General features: G+C 41.1%; 1 protein-coding gene and 1 long non-coding RNA gene across 9 annotated transcripts in view; both read left to right on the top strand.

The window, feature by feature from the left end:
• Nucleotides 1-15000, top strand: part of LOC141778290 (RNA-binding motif, single-stranded-interacting protein 3-like) — a 218490-nt gene that overhangs the window by 166006 nt on the left and 37484 nt on the right. For all 8 annotated transcript variants that reach the window (XM_074652467.1, XM_074652473.1, XM_074652472.1 and 5 more), the window contains 2 exons: nucleotides 5886-6043; nucleotides 7043-7122. In XM_074652467.1, the coding sequence (XP_074508568.1) occupies nucleotides 5886-6043; nucleotides 7043-7122 (238 nt within the window). The remainder of the gene's footprint in view (nucleotides 1-5885; nucleotides 6044-7042; nucleotides 7123-15000) is intronic.
• On the top strand, nucleotides 2268-5878 carry LOC141778293 (uncharacterized). Its single transcript, XR_012596041.1, has 3 exons — nucleotides 2268-4086; nucleotides 4148-5167; nucleotides 5301-5878. It is a non-coding gene; the product is annotated as an uncharacterized LOC141778293 (long non-coding RNA).

Here is a 15000-nt window from a genome sequence, read left to right as displayed (position 1 = left end):
CAGAGTAACTCTGGACTGGAAACTGAAATCATTTGTGTCTAGTTTAGTAAGTTATTGTTGATAATGACAAAGTCCACAGCCACAGTAAGAGTTTAAAGTATAGCCTCAGGTGTGCTCTGGAGCTCATTTGTTTGAGTGACAGAAACTCAGAGACGTGTAACTTACGAGTCAGTGTGACACGGCGATGGATGTGTTTTAGTTACTTCAGTGATTCCTGTAACTTGGATGTGCATTGGTACCTTTATGAGCTTTAGCCTTATTAGCTTTAGACAGTGTTTCACTGCTGAATCTTCTCTTGGGTATTCACATTTTTGTAGAGCCTTAAAGTTGTCTTTTTATTGTAACGGTTTCTCACAGTAACCGAGTATATAAATGTCCTTTTCAACCCAGGCCTTATTAAGCCATTATTTCTTATTGTGCATAGCACAATCCCACTGATTCTAACCACACTGGGCTGCAGTTTGTCACTGGGTATAAACTGGGTCCCATGAGGCAACTGTTCGGGTCTTTGCCAACCAGAATATATCACAGTGTAGTCAGATATGTCTGTATGATAATGAGAAGGTCACACACCATGCGTTCAACCATTTCATGTAAAGTTTGCAAAATAAAACATTAACTCTAACCCTGTCTGAAAGAATAGTACAGTAGAGCATGTAGACATGTTAATATAAATTCATATAAACATGTTTGATCACATCATGTAGACATGTTTGATTACATCATGTAGACATGTTTGATTACATCACGTATCCATGTTTGATTACATCACGTAGACATGTTTGATTACATCACGTGGACATGTTTGATTACATCACGTAGACATGTTTGATTACATCACGTAGACATGTTTGATTACATCACGTAGACATGTTTGATTACATCACGTGGACATGTTTGATTACATCACGTGGACATGTTTGATTACATCACGTAGACATGTTTGATTACATCATGTAGACATGTTTGATAACATCATGTAGACATGTTTGATAACATCATGTAGACATGTTTGATTACATCACGTAGACATGTTTGATTATATCATGTAAACATGTTACATGATGTTTGATTACATCATGTAGACATGTTTGATTACATCATGTAGACATGTTTGATAACATCACGTAGACATGTTTGATTACATCACGTAGACATGTTTGATTACATCATGTAGACATGTTTGATAACATCACGTAGACATGTTTGATTACATCACGTAGACATGTTTGATTACATCACGTGGACATGTTTGATTACATCACGTGGACATGTTTGATTACATCACGTAGACATGTTTGATTACATCACGTAGACATGTTTGATTACATCACGTGGACATGTTTGATTACATCACGTGGACATGTTTGATTACATCACGTAGACATGTTTGATTACATCACGTGGACATGTTTGATTACATCACGTGGACATGTTTGATTACATCACGTAGACATGTTTGATTACATCACGTAGACATGTTTGATAACATCACGTAGACATGTTTGATTACATCATGTAGACATGTTTGATAACATCATGTAGACATGTTTGATAACATCACGTAGACATGTTTGATTACATCACGTAGACATGTTTGATTACATCACGTAGACATGTTTGATTACATCACGTAAACATGTTTGATTACATCACGTAGACATGTTTGATTACATCACGTATCCATGTTTGATTACATCATGTAGACATGTTTGATTACATCACGTATCCATGTTTGATTACATCACGTAAACATGTTTGATTACATCACGTAAACATGTTTGATTACATCATGTAGACATGTTTGATTACATCATGTAGACATGTTTGATTACATCACGTATCCATGTTTGATTACATCACGTAATCATGTTTGATTACATCACGTATCCATGTTTGATTACATCACGTAAACATGTTTGATTACATCACGTAAACATGTTTGATTACATCATGTAGACATGTTTGATTACATCATGTAAACATGTTTGATTACATCATGTAGACATGTTTGATTACATCACGTAGACATGTTTGATTACATCACGTAAACATGTTTGATTACATCATGTAGACATGTTTGATTACATCACGTAGACATGTTTGATTACATCATGTAGACATGTTTGATAACATCATGTAGACATGTTTGATAACATCATGTAGACATGTTTGATTACATCACGTAGACATGTTTGATTACATCACGTAGACATGTTTGATTACATCATGTAGACATGTTTGATTACATCATGTAGACCTGTTTGATAACATCACATAGACATGTTTGATTACATCATGTAAACATGTTACATGATGTTTGATTACATCACGTATCCATGTTTGATTACATCATGTAGACATGTGTGATAACATCACGTAGACATGTTTGATTACATCACGTAGACATGTTTGATTACATCACGTAGACATGTTTGATAACATCACGTAGACATGTTTGATTACATCATGTAGACATGTTTGATAACATCATGTAGACATGTTTGATAACATCACGTAGACATGTTTGATTACATCATGTAGACATGTTTGATTACATCACGTAGACATGTTTGATTACATCACGTAAACATGTTTGATTACATCACGTAGACATGTTTGATTACATCACGTATCCATGTTTGATTACATCATGTAGACATGTTTGATTACATCACGTATCCATGTTTGATTACATCACGTAAACATGTTTGATTACATCATGTAAACATGTTTGATTACATCATGTAGACATGTTTGATTACATCATGTAGACATGTTTGATTACATCATGTAGACATGTGTGATAACATCATGTAAACATGTTTGATAACATCACGTAGACATGTTTGATTACATCACTTAGACATGTTTGATTACATCACGTATCCATGTTTGATTACATCATGTAGACATGTTTGATTACATCACGTATCCATGTTTGATTACATCATGTAGACATGTTTGATTACATCACGTATCCATGTTTGATTACATCACGTAATCATGTTTGATTACATCACGTAAACATGTTTGATTACATCATGTAGACATGTTTGATTACATCATGTAGACATGTTTGATAACATCATGTAGACATGTTTGATTACATCACGTAGACATGTTTGATTACATCATGTAGACCTGTTTGATAACATCACATAGACATGTTTGATTACATCACGTATCCATGTTTGATTACATCATGTAGACATGTGTGATAACATCATGTAAACATGTTTGATAACATCACGTAGACATGTTTGATTACATCACTTAGACATGTTTGATTACATCATGTAGATATGTTTAGGGTCACATAGGGTCACATAGGGCCAGCTTATTTTAGCAGTGTGTAGTGAATGTGTCCTGGGCCACATTAAGGACAGCCTACTCTACTGACCTCCCGCTGGGGTCCGCGGGGTCCGCGGGGTCTCACTGAGCTCCTCGGGTGAACAGACAGGGCCTTTGAAACAGGTTGTGCTTGCTGTAATCATTCCTCTTGTTCATACTGGACATGAAGAGATCCTCCTTATGGGCTTCCAATAATTAAGAAATTAACATGCACTATCTGCAACCATCTTGGACTCTAACCACTGGCGCACTTTACACTCACTTTACATTATACATCCTATTTACCACTTTATTGCTGACTGCACATATGTACATATTACATTTATTTATTGCACATTCTACATTTATTTATTGACGGACTGTACACACTATGTTCACCCATTCACTCTGTATCTTTTATATCTCTATTATTGTCTTTATAATTTTTGTTTACCTTTACCTCTCCTGTGATTCACTCTGTTTGCTGATGTTGCTGCTTTGACACCTTAGTTTCCCTCTGGGGATTAATAAAGGTTCATCTTATCTTATCTTAATAGAAGTGACGATCGTCGTTCTGCACAAAAATGCATCCAAAGGTTTATTTCCAGCTAATGTGATGCATTAGGCAGGAATCTTCTAATTGCCTGTTTGAACAGGAGGAATGATCGGTATTCATGTGGGTACCTGGCTGTTGGTTTAAAACCTGACCTGTGATATAAACAGCAGTGAAACTCTAGCTCAACCACGTCTGTGGTGCAAGTAAAAGCCCTCGATGATCTCAGTGACGTAACTTTTTAAGGAAGATCAATTACAGATTCAACAGCTGTTACATATGACTCTACCCCTTAGATGTTGCTGCTTGCATAAATGCATGCACGCACGTGCAAGCGCGCACGCAAAATGTAAAAGATTACATTGAAAGCCAGTTGCCCTGTGTGGGAAGACAACTGTGCCACTCAGTGTGTTGGACACTCTGCCAAAGGAGAATCCCTGCGGACTCAGAGAGATATTCAGACTCAGAGAGAAAGGTAAAATATTTCAGACTTGTTCACCGGAGCTGTTCTGCTTCTTCTGAGTCACTGATTACATAGATGGCTTCGGTCACAGTCGGCCAGACTCGGAACTCCCACTCCTGAAATCAAACGGCTCCGGTGCATGCAAAGGAAAAGCCTCCATGGATAAAGGGAATATTTATGCTCAGCTTTTTGTCACAAAGTATTCACTCAAAAACACTCACATGCATACATACATATATCACACATACATATATCACACATACATATATCACACATACAGTATATCACACATACAGTATATCACACATACAGTATATCACACATACATATATCACACATACAGTATATAGTTGTTTGCCATAGCACCAAAATAAAACTAAACATTGTGGACACTTACCATATAATATGAAGTATACAGTATAGCACACACTATACGTAGAATCCACCGTACCACCAGTGTCCCATTCCCTCTGCGTTTCTGCTGCTTGGGATTGTGCCCATGAGATATTAGAGGAATATAAAACATGTGAAACACTACTGTTTAATATGAAGAGCTTTCTGATAGATAGATAGATAGATAGATAGATAGATAGATAGATAGATAGATAGATAGTTCAGCTCGGTTCAGTTCAGTTCCCTCGGTTCAGCTCGGTCCAGCTCAGTTCAGCTCGGTTCAGCTCAGTTCCCTCGGTTCAGCTCGGTTCGCCTCGATTCGGCTCGGTTCAGCTCAATTCCCTCGGTTCGTCTCGGTTCGTCTCGGTTCGTCTCGGTTCAGCTGGGCTCAGCTCGGTTCAGCTCAGTTCCCTCGGTTCAGCTCGGTCCAGCCCTTCAGCTCGGTTCAGCTCAGTTCCCTCAGTTCAGCTCGGTCCAGCCCTTCAGCTCGGTCCAGCCCTTCAGCTCGGTTCAGCTCGGTTCCCTCGGTTCAGCTCGGTTCATCTCGGTTCAGCTCAGTTCCCTCGGTTCAGCTCGGTTCAGCTCGGTTCAGCTCAGTTCCCTCGGTTCAGCTCGGTTCAGCTCAGCTCACATGTATGAATCCGGAGGGGGTTTCCTTATTGCTTCAGGGGTTCCGAGTGTGAAGCCGGTGCGCTGCCTCTTCAATGACATGTTTATTCCTCTTTTCAGAGAGTTTGCCACTTGAGTTAAATTCACAGATATTTTTGAGGTTGGATATTCAGTCATAAATATGGAAATAAAGAACTTGAATGGCACTGCGTTAACCTTTAATGCACTCACTGCTGCAGAACCAGCTTCTAGGGGAGGCTTATGGTAACCTTTTTTATTTTTCTTACTTCAGTTTGGGCATTTTACACACTTAAAAGGAAAATAACTGTTTTGCTGCACAAGTGAGGATGAATCCAATATCTGTACCATTCACCGTCACAGGCCATTTCTATGCATATGAACTGTTGATCTATCAGAGAACAGTGATTGATTATTAAGAATAAATAGCATAAAAGCGTCCTAACCCTAACCCTAATGGACTGACAGCCCTAGGTGATAACTACTGATGTCCACATCTTCTGTCTCTCCCAACAGCAACAGGAGCAGGACCCCACCAACCTTTACATCTCCAACCTGCCGCTGTCCATGGACGAGCAGGAGCTGGAGAACATGCTGAAGCCCTTCGGTCACGTCATTTCCACACGGATACTGAGGGACGCCAACGGCCTGAGCAGAGGAGTCGGCTTCGCTAGGTATGCACGGAGAGAGACGACTCCGCGTGTTCACAAACTGGAACTGATGTCACATTTCCCACCGTCAGCTGTGATTTTCTGTTGCTGCTGAATCTTACATGCCAATTGTCGATCACATTCAGATGTATTTAAATGTTGGCTTTTGCTGGACAAACTATAATTACTCATCAGGAACAACATAACACAGATTCACAGTTATTCATCTCTTCAGTTCCTAGAGGCACCGTCACCCGGAGTTCACTCCTGCCATTTAAAACCAAAGGAAATCCACTGTGATGATATATCCGCACATTCCTCTACCTTTGGCCTCTTCACCCTCCTCTCTGTGTGTGTGTGTGTGTGTGTGGTCCTCTCAGTTACACCGTGGAGTGTGTCAGTGATTAAAATGCAGTCGGGGCTCCGTTCAGGGTCACTGGCTGTGTGTAGAAAACCCAACGACACACACAGACACATGCATGCTCACATACCACATGCACACAGTTCCTCTGTCATGTCACAGTTTTCTCTCTCTCACACACACACACACACACACACACACACACACACACACACACACACACACACACACACACACACACACACACACACACACACACACACACACACACAGGCTTTTGCTTATCAAGCAGGCAATTAGTCATTGAGCTGTGATTGGGTGAGCAGAGCTGAATGGGGGCAGACAAAGAGGACATGACACACAACAGATCAGACTGAATGGAGCTTTTAAACCCGGACAAAGGAGAGGAAACCCCATAGAAAACACGCAGACACACAAACGCACACATGCACAGCCCTACAGTACCTCGGGCGTTTTGCTCAGTCACGCACAGACAAACCAGCACAATAGGCAGGCCTTAAATGTACTTATCATATCGCGGGACACATTAACATGCCAACATCTCCACAAATAGCACATTCACACTTCTTAAAGAACCACAGCTCCTTTTGTGCATGTTGAATAGTAACAGAAGTCTGTCTCTCTCTCTCTCTCTCCGTCAGGATGGAGTCGACAGAGAAGTGTGACGTGGTGATTCAAAACTTCAACGGGAAATTCTTGAAAACGCCTCCAGGCATGACAGGTAGGTGTCGATCACCGATACAGTTGTGTTTTCCTCTAGCAAGAGCAAGGCGCTCCTCCATAGGTCAGGGTGCTCATTACAATGCAGCACTGTGTATCATAGGCCCTGTTCACACCTGGTATTAACATGCGTCCTCAGTGATCCGATCACAAGTGGACAGCTTTAAGTACGTCTGTTCACACCTGGCATTAGAACGCGTCTCTACATGCGTCTTCAGTGACCACTTGTGATCTGATCTCACTTCCCCGCTCTATATGCAAATAAACACGTAGTAAACACACGGCTGATACAGCAGCCGTTGTGATGTAATATTACATGAATATCAGTAGTAATATCCTACATATTCGTGAATCTGGTACATTGTATTAACATCAAGATAAAAGGCTATTGTACCGGCGGTCCCTGGGGCTTTAGCCAGACAACAGCCTGTAGGGGTGCAGAGCTCCAGAGAGCCGAGAGGACAGAGAACAGGCGGGCGGTCGGGTGTCAGCTCCGCGCAAAGCAGCGGAACAAAAACACCGACAGATCTCCGACAGGATGATAATAATGCACTTTGCGTGCCTAGTCATACAGTGGAGCACAGAGGACGTTTCCACGCTGAGAAGCGCCCTGTCTGCCTGTTTATTTACCTGAGGGGCGCGGTGATCCCTCGGATCCCAGCTGGACATCAGATGAGTAGGCATAGCATTCACTTCACACTGCTAAAAAGAATGTGGTCATATGTGACCACCTCTGAATGTGGTCTGAAAGATCCGATCTCAATGCTTCTTCAATGCGTCTTGAGTGCGTTCACACCTGTACTCAGAGCTGTCCACTAGTGATCCGATCACTGAGGACGCATGTTAATACCGGGTGTGAACACTCGATCTTCCTACATACACCGAGGTGGCTGCACTCAAAGGTCAGACTCTTTTAACGTGTTGTTTTAACTCAGTTTGCCGCCAACCTTTAAAAGCACCTCCAATAAGTTCAGAGGTTTGTATGTATGTGTTGATAAAATGTAACGGAGGCCATCTTTTGTGTCTTATTGATGAGAACTCAGCGGTCTTGACATGTTTCACCTGCACATCATGATCAGGTGGAGAGCTCGCGTGAATAGGGCTGGGTATTGTTTGAACATCTTTAATGCCGGTACAAATCCAGTTCCTGAGTTTTGGTACCGACAACAGACTTCCTTATCTTCAGTAAATTAGTTTGATTAAATACACCCATAAAGGCCTTTACACACCGGGGGGGCATGACGAATAAATGACAGGAAAATGCTAAATACTTGCCTGCAAATATTATATGTCTCTGGCTTTTATTCTGAAAGGTAAAAATGGAAGGAGTGGATCTGATCTGCGCTTCCTTTGTCAAGGTTGAAAGGAGTAATAAAGTTTTGGACTACACAGCTTTTGTGTTGTTATGAATCATAAATGGAGGCACAACTCATTCGGTGATTGGTTGATGACTTCATTCGCGAAGCAAAAGCTCAGAAAATCAACCTTGTTCTGGAAATATTCTGTAGCCTTTACGCCGTTTAATATTCACATTCTGTGTGAAAGTATTAATGACAAAATAAACTATTCGAAAATATATTGATGTGCGAATTAATTGCACGAAAAAAAACCAATATATATATATATATACGTATATATATATATATATATATATATATGTATTTTCAGGAATGAATCACGTTTTATCATCTAGAGTCACAAAAGGGACATCTCCGCCTTTTGGTGTTTCAACATCTGTCTGTGTACAGTGTTACAACATCTGTCTGTGTACAGTGGTACAACATCTGTCTGTGTACAGTGTCACAACATCTGTCTGTGTACAGTGTCACAACATCAGTCTGTATACAGTGGTACAACATCTGTCTGTGTACAGTGTCACAACATCTGTCTGTGTACAGTGTTACAACATCTGTCTGTGTGCAGTGTAACAACATCTGTCTGTGTACAGTGTCACAACATCTGTCAGTGTACAGTGTCACAACATCTGTCTGTGTGCAGTAGTACAACATCTGTCTATGTACAGTGTTACAACATCTGTCTGTGTACAGTGGTACAACATCTGTCTGTGTACAGTGTTACAACATCAGTCAGTGTACAGTGTCACAACATCTGTCTGTGTGCAGTAGTACAACATCTGTCTATGTACAGTGGTACAACATCTGTCTGTGTACAGTGGTACAACATCTGTCTGTGTACAGTGTTACAACATCTGTCTGTGTACAGTGGTACAACATCTGTCTGTGTACAGTGTCACAACATCTGTTTGTGTACAGTGTTACAACATCTGTCTATGTACAGTGTCACAACATCTGTCTGTGTGCGCAGTGTTACAACATCTGTCTGTGTGCGCAGTGTTACAACATCTGTCTGTGTACAGTGTCACAACATCTGTCTGTGTACAGTGTCACAACATCTGTCTGTGTACAGTGGTACAACATCTGTCTGTGTACAGTGTCACAACATCTGTTTGTGTACAGTGTTACAACATCTGTCTGTGTACAGTGTAACAACATCAGTCAGTGTACAGTGGTACAACATCTGTCTATGTACAGTGTTACAACATCTGTCTGTGTACAGTGGTACAACATCTGTCTGTGTACAGTGTCACAACATCTGTCTGTGTACAGTGTTACAACATCTGTCTGTGTGCAGTGTAACAACATCTGTCTGTGTACAGTGTCACAACATCTGTCTGTGTGCAGTAGTACAACATCTGTCTATGTACAGTGTTACAACATCTGTCTGTGTACAGTGGTACAACATCTGTCTGTGTGCAGTGTATCAACATCTGTCTGTGTGCAGTGTTACAACATCTGTCTATGTGCAGTGTCACAACATCTGTCTGTGTGCAGTGTTACAACATCTGTCTATGTACAGTGTCACAACATCTGTCTGTGTACAGTGTCACAACATCTGTCTGTGTACAGTGTTACAACATCTGTCTGTTGCAGTGTCACAACATCTGTCTGTGTACAAGCAGCGTTAGTGCGGCTGATAATGTCTCAGCATCATCATCTCTCTCTCTGTGCTCCTTCGACCACCTTGAGTTGATTTAGCAGGAAGATCTGAGTGATTAATTAGCTGTTGACTGTGCAGGACACATTGAGATGCACACATGCATGCACACATGCACGCAGGAGGGGAAGAGAGAAGGGGAAGGATGGGGTCTGGGAAGAGACAGGAAGGGAGGAAGAAAGGATGGGATACGAGGAGATGCAATGAGGATGAGATCGGGGGTGTCATGACGATGGGTGTGTGGGTGTGAGAGAGAATGACATATAGAGAGAGAGAAAGCCAAGCGGGGTGACTAAACATGAGTTGAGATAACAGAACAAGGACAAGGTGGGAGAGAAGAGAACGCTGAGGTGTGGAGAAGCAAACTGAAAGTGACAGAATGAGAGAGTAGGGAAGAGATGGAGATACAGCAGCATCAAATAAAGAGAGAGAGAGACGGAGGCTGCACCACAGACTAGGACAGACTAGAGAGAGCTGTGGCCCGGCAGGATGATTAGTGAGGTACAGCATGGTGGGCGGCTCAGCTTCTCACCTGGATACACACACACACACACACACACACACACACACACACACACACACACACACACACTCTCTGCTGCACTTCTATATACTGTGAGGTATAGCTGTGCATTTTGTAGTCGGTGAATGATGTACAGTATCATTCCATCCTGCGTTCTGCAGCCTGTGTGGGTGTCAGTGTGTGTCGTACAGTAAACAGTCAGGATCTTCATGGTTGTGTCAGTATGTGTCAAGCTTTGTATAGGTGTATATTGCCTTCATTGTCAGGTGACATGAATATCTAGAATAGGTTCATGTTCATGTTTGTTCTCCATAAATAACGTGTTGGAAACAGTTTTACTGTTATAATGTCTCATCATGTATAGTGAATATTCTGGTGTTTAAATCAGAGTCTGTGTATTTACTAGACGTTGTAATTCTGTCTTCTCTGTGCTCGTCGTTTGATAATGTTGTGGCTCCATGCTGTGAGGGAGACCCGCCCTATCCAGCCTTAAAGAGCAGCTTCATCATGACCGTGTCACTTCCTGTACGAGCTTGATGTAATACATCGTTCTTGTTCTCGATGACAGATTCAAACAGTCAGCACTTAATAAGGAAAACAGACCAAAAATAGCGGGAATGTTGACTTCAAAGGTGTGCCCAAAGATAAAAACATGAAGCGATGATTCTGCATTTCTTTTGATTTCATGGACCAGGGAGAAAAATATCACGGGGCTTCTCCTCTACTACTGACGGAGTGAAACAGGATTAATATCTTACATCTCTGGTCAAGAATTATTGAATTTATATTGTTATTATTATGCACATTAGCAAATCTTTCTCAACACCCGAGCTGAGAGTCAAATCTGTGTAAGATTAGTGGAATAAAACATAAAAATTCCATTTTAAGGAATACGCCTTCCTTGTATATTTCTTTTTCTTTTTATCCATATAAAAATAAATCCCCAAAACTATTTAACTAAATAATTAATATGATTCTATTTAAAGTCATTTTTACAATTTACCCCTCAAACTGCGAGCACACACACACAAGACCCATCCCTAAAGGCTGAGCATTTCTCAAGAGATCTTGTTGATTATGCTTATTTGAGATTTGGTAATAATAAGTCAATATATATTTATATATATATACTATATTATATTATATTATCCCCATTACGTCTTCTTCTCTGTTTATGTTATTTCTTTGTTATCCTCTCTCTCATTCTATCACCTCTGTCCCACATCTAATCTCTTTCTTCCTCTTGTACCTTGTTTTCTAATCACTCTGTCTCTCTTTCTGACATAGTGTTGTAGTTTTAATAGGCATCCTTTAATGGAAAGACAAACGGAGGACAGGAATGAAGAGTCCAGATCTCAGAAAGGCCCATTATCATTCAGTAGGTTCAATAATAAATGGATCTGGTATGATCACGAGGCATTAAGCCCCCATTCATTGCAGAAGTGGTTCAATACTTTCATAAATGGGAAATTAATTTTATTTGATGTTCCTGATAATGGAGGAAAGAAGTGGAACAAGTTTGTGCTGAGAAAAAGATTGTGTGATTGTGTGCTGCATTGCCAGACCGAGTCAGCTTACGCGTGTTGTTTGGAGCCACTTATTCTTCACTCAAACGTAGCTATGGGTGGTAAAATATGATGCTTTTGAAGCGCTGACTAAGTCACATCAATACTGTCAAGTTCTGAAAGTTGCAAAGACATTTGGTGTTATCTTAACATCATTTTGGGAATTAAATTCTTAAATAAGTACTGTATGCCAGTGCATCAATAAATTTTATTTCTACTTGTTTCACGGCCAATTCTTTGTGGGTTGCTTTACGTGTGTGATGAGAAAATGAAGAAGATGTAGTGAACTTGCGGTCAGGGAATGGTTTGGTTGGTACTTGAGAGTGGCAGCCACACGATGGATGTATAAAGAGAACTGGATCCTGGATCCAGCGTTGGAGGCTCCCGTTCATTCCTGTGAGAGTTGCTCAGTGGAGCATGAAGCCAAAATGGCTCGACTACCGAGTGATAAAGTACCCGGATCATCCGGCGATCTTCCGCATCCATTGGGCCCGTAGAGCAGGCACATAGCGTTTCCTTAAACTCCGCCTCCCACCCCGCGGTCCAACCCGCGGTCCAGCCTCGGTCCAGCCCGCAGTCCAGCCTCGGTCCAGCCTCGGTCCAACCCGCGGTCCAGCCTCGGTCCAGCCCGCGGTCCATCCTCGGTCCATTCTCGGTCCAGCCGCGGTCCGGCCTCGGTCCAGCCCGCGGTCCAGCCCGCGGTCTGGGTCTTATTCCCATGAACGGAGGAAGGGAAATAACTCTGGATTCAGCTGCATTTTACAACCCTAAGGACCTAATGATTTAAAAAAGGACTATTAGAATATATATATATAATATTATTAAAATAATATATATGCTGAGTTACAGACGTCTCTTTACCAATGTAAATCTATGGGAAAAAGTCTTTTTGGCCCCTATGGCATCACCAGATGGACACGGAAGCTGTACTACCGCCGTTCGGCCACTGTGAAGATTTGCGTTCTTCCTCGGGGCTTGAGCCACGAAGGGTGGAGATCATCTCAGCTCACTTTTAAAGTGAGAGTGAAAATATCTCAATCTCAGTTCTCTGTGTCCTCAGCTTTCAGTTCTTACTTTTTTTGTTTATTGCAGCAGACATATGTATTATATTTTTAATGCTGTAAAAATGCTAATAGCAATATGAATAAACATACATATTTCTTGATTTTGGTGGCCAGCAGTTGCTGTCTTCTCATGTGCGATGCTTGAACAAGTAACCCTCTAGAGTGCACGTCGTTCTTCAGGGCTTTGAGCTCTTTGATGCCGGCTGTCTTAAAGAAAACATCCCATTCAGCCCAGCTAATGGATTCCTCATTTTGTCACATTTGGGGATTGGATCCCATTTTCCAACTGAATGATTTCCCATGTTGCTTGCTAATGGATTGGATTGTGTTTTAAATGAGAATTTTTCCATTTGAGGGATTGGAACCCACTTCTATGATATTCCCCCTCTTCCAACAGTAAAAACTGAAACCACCCTATGGTTTTTGACTTACCTACAGATTGGTGCCTTGCTTAGAAACACCAAAGCAAAGATCTAAAGTATCTCCGGCACAGGTGCATCTAGAGTAACCTGTTGTGTTTCATCCGCCCCCAAATTTTTCTTTACCTCCTATTTCTTTTCCTGTGTCCCTCTCACCACAACACTGATGGATATGTTTGTTTGCTCTGCTGGAGTTTTAACAGTTTCCATGTTGCCCTACTGTGGTTTACAATATCCCACAGCTCCAATGAGTGGTAACAGTATGGGATCCACTCTTCACAGTACAATCCACCCACCCTGCTACCTATGTACACATCCTGTCGGTTAAACACAAAACGCCAGAGATCGAAAACTCCATTTGGAATCAGTAAAGCACTATTTCTTCTTCTACCCTTTAGCATTCACATGTACACACACATCCAGATGGGCAAACAACCTCTCTGTCATTTTATTGACATATCTTGCAGTCTTCACATCTTTTATTTCCCATTTGCATCGCCTGTCTCTGCAGCGACAGGATGTCACAGTGGGTTGTTTTCCCCAAATGAAGCAAAGAAAACACAAAAACTGGAGTGAAAGAATTCACTATCTGATTCACAAAGCAGTGATACTGTGATGGATAAATGAAACTGGTAAATCAACTACTGCAAGCCTCGGTTAATGAGGACAACTAAATCTCGTAAACAGTTCCCAATTCGAACAGACAAGCACATGTAGTATTTTGTCTGTTCCTTGTCAAGTTTGCAGCTCTTGGCAACGCCTTATGTTGTTTGGTAGCATCGACTACAGTGACGCACAACTACAGTACACACACCACATTGTAGCTCGATGTGTGGGTGGGTCTTTTAGTTCACACATTCTTCATAGGGATGAAGCTCAGAAGCACATTTTACGGCAAAAACAAGAAATTCAGATTCAGTTTGAAACTTTAAAAAATTGGCTTGATAGATGATTTAACAAATACAAAATTATTTTTATGCTAGTGTATGTCTCAAGTGCTACAAACGTTTTTACACCTAGAATATATTATGATAATTACAATTAAATATATGGACCAAATACCAAGGACAACCTCCCCCCAAGTCAAACCAATGACAACTATATACATCCATAACTGGATGGAGACTAGATCATCTAGTCATCATAGAAAAGCTTAACATCTGTTATCGTTTCATACCTGAATATGTGAAAGAACAAAACATGATGCGCATTTAGTACGTTGGGTTACAACTTGTTCTGTATAATACAAAAGATCCCGTTACTCATGAGTCAATAAAGAAGTCTTTATTTCTG

Source organism: Sebastes fasciatus, chromosome 12, assembly GCF_043250625.1.
Source record: "Sebastes fasciatus isolate fSebFas1 chromosome 12, fSebFas1.pri, whole genome shotgun sequence".
Classification (NCBI taxonomy): domain Eukaryota; kingdom Metazoa; phylum Chordata; class Actinopteri; order Perciformes; family Sebastidae; genus Sebastes; species Sebastes fasciatus.
This window is presented reverse-complemented; position numbering and strand designations above follow the sequence as displayed.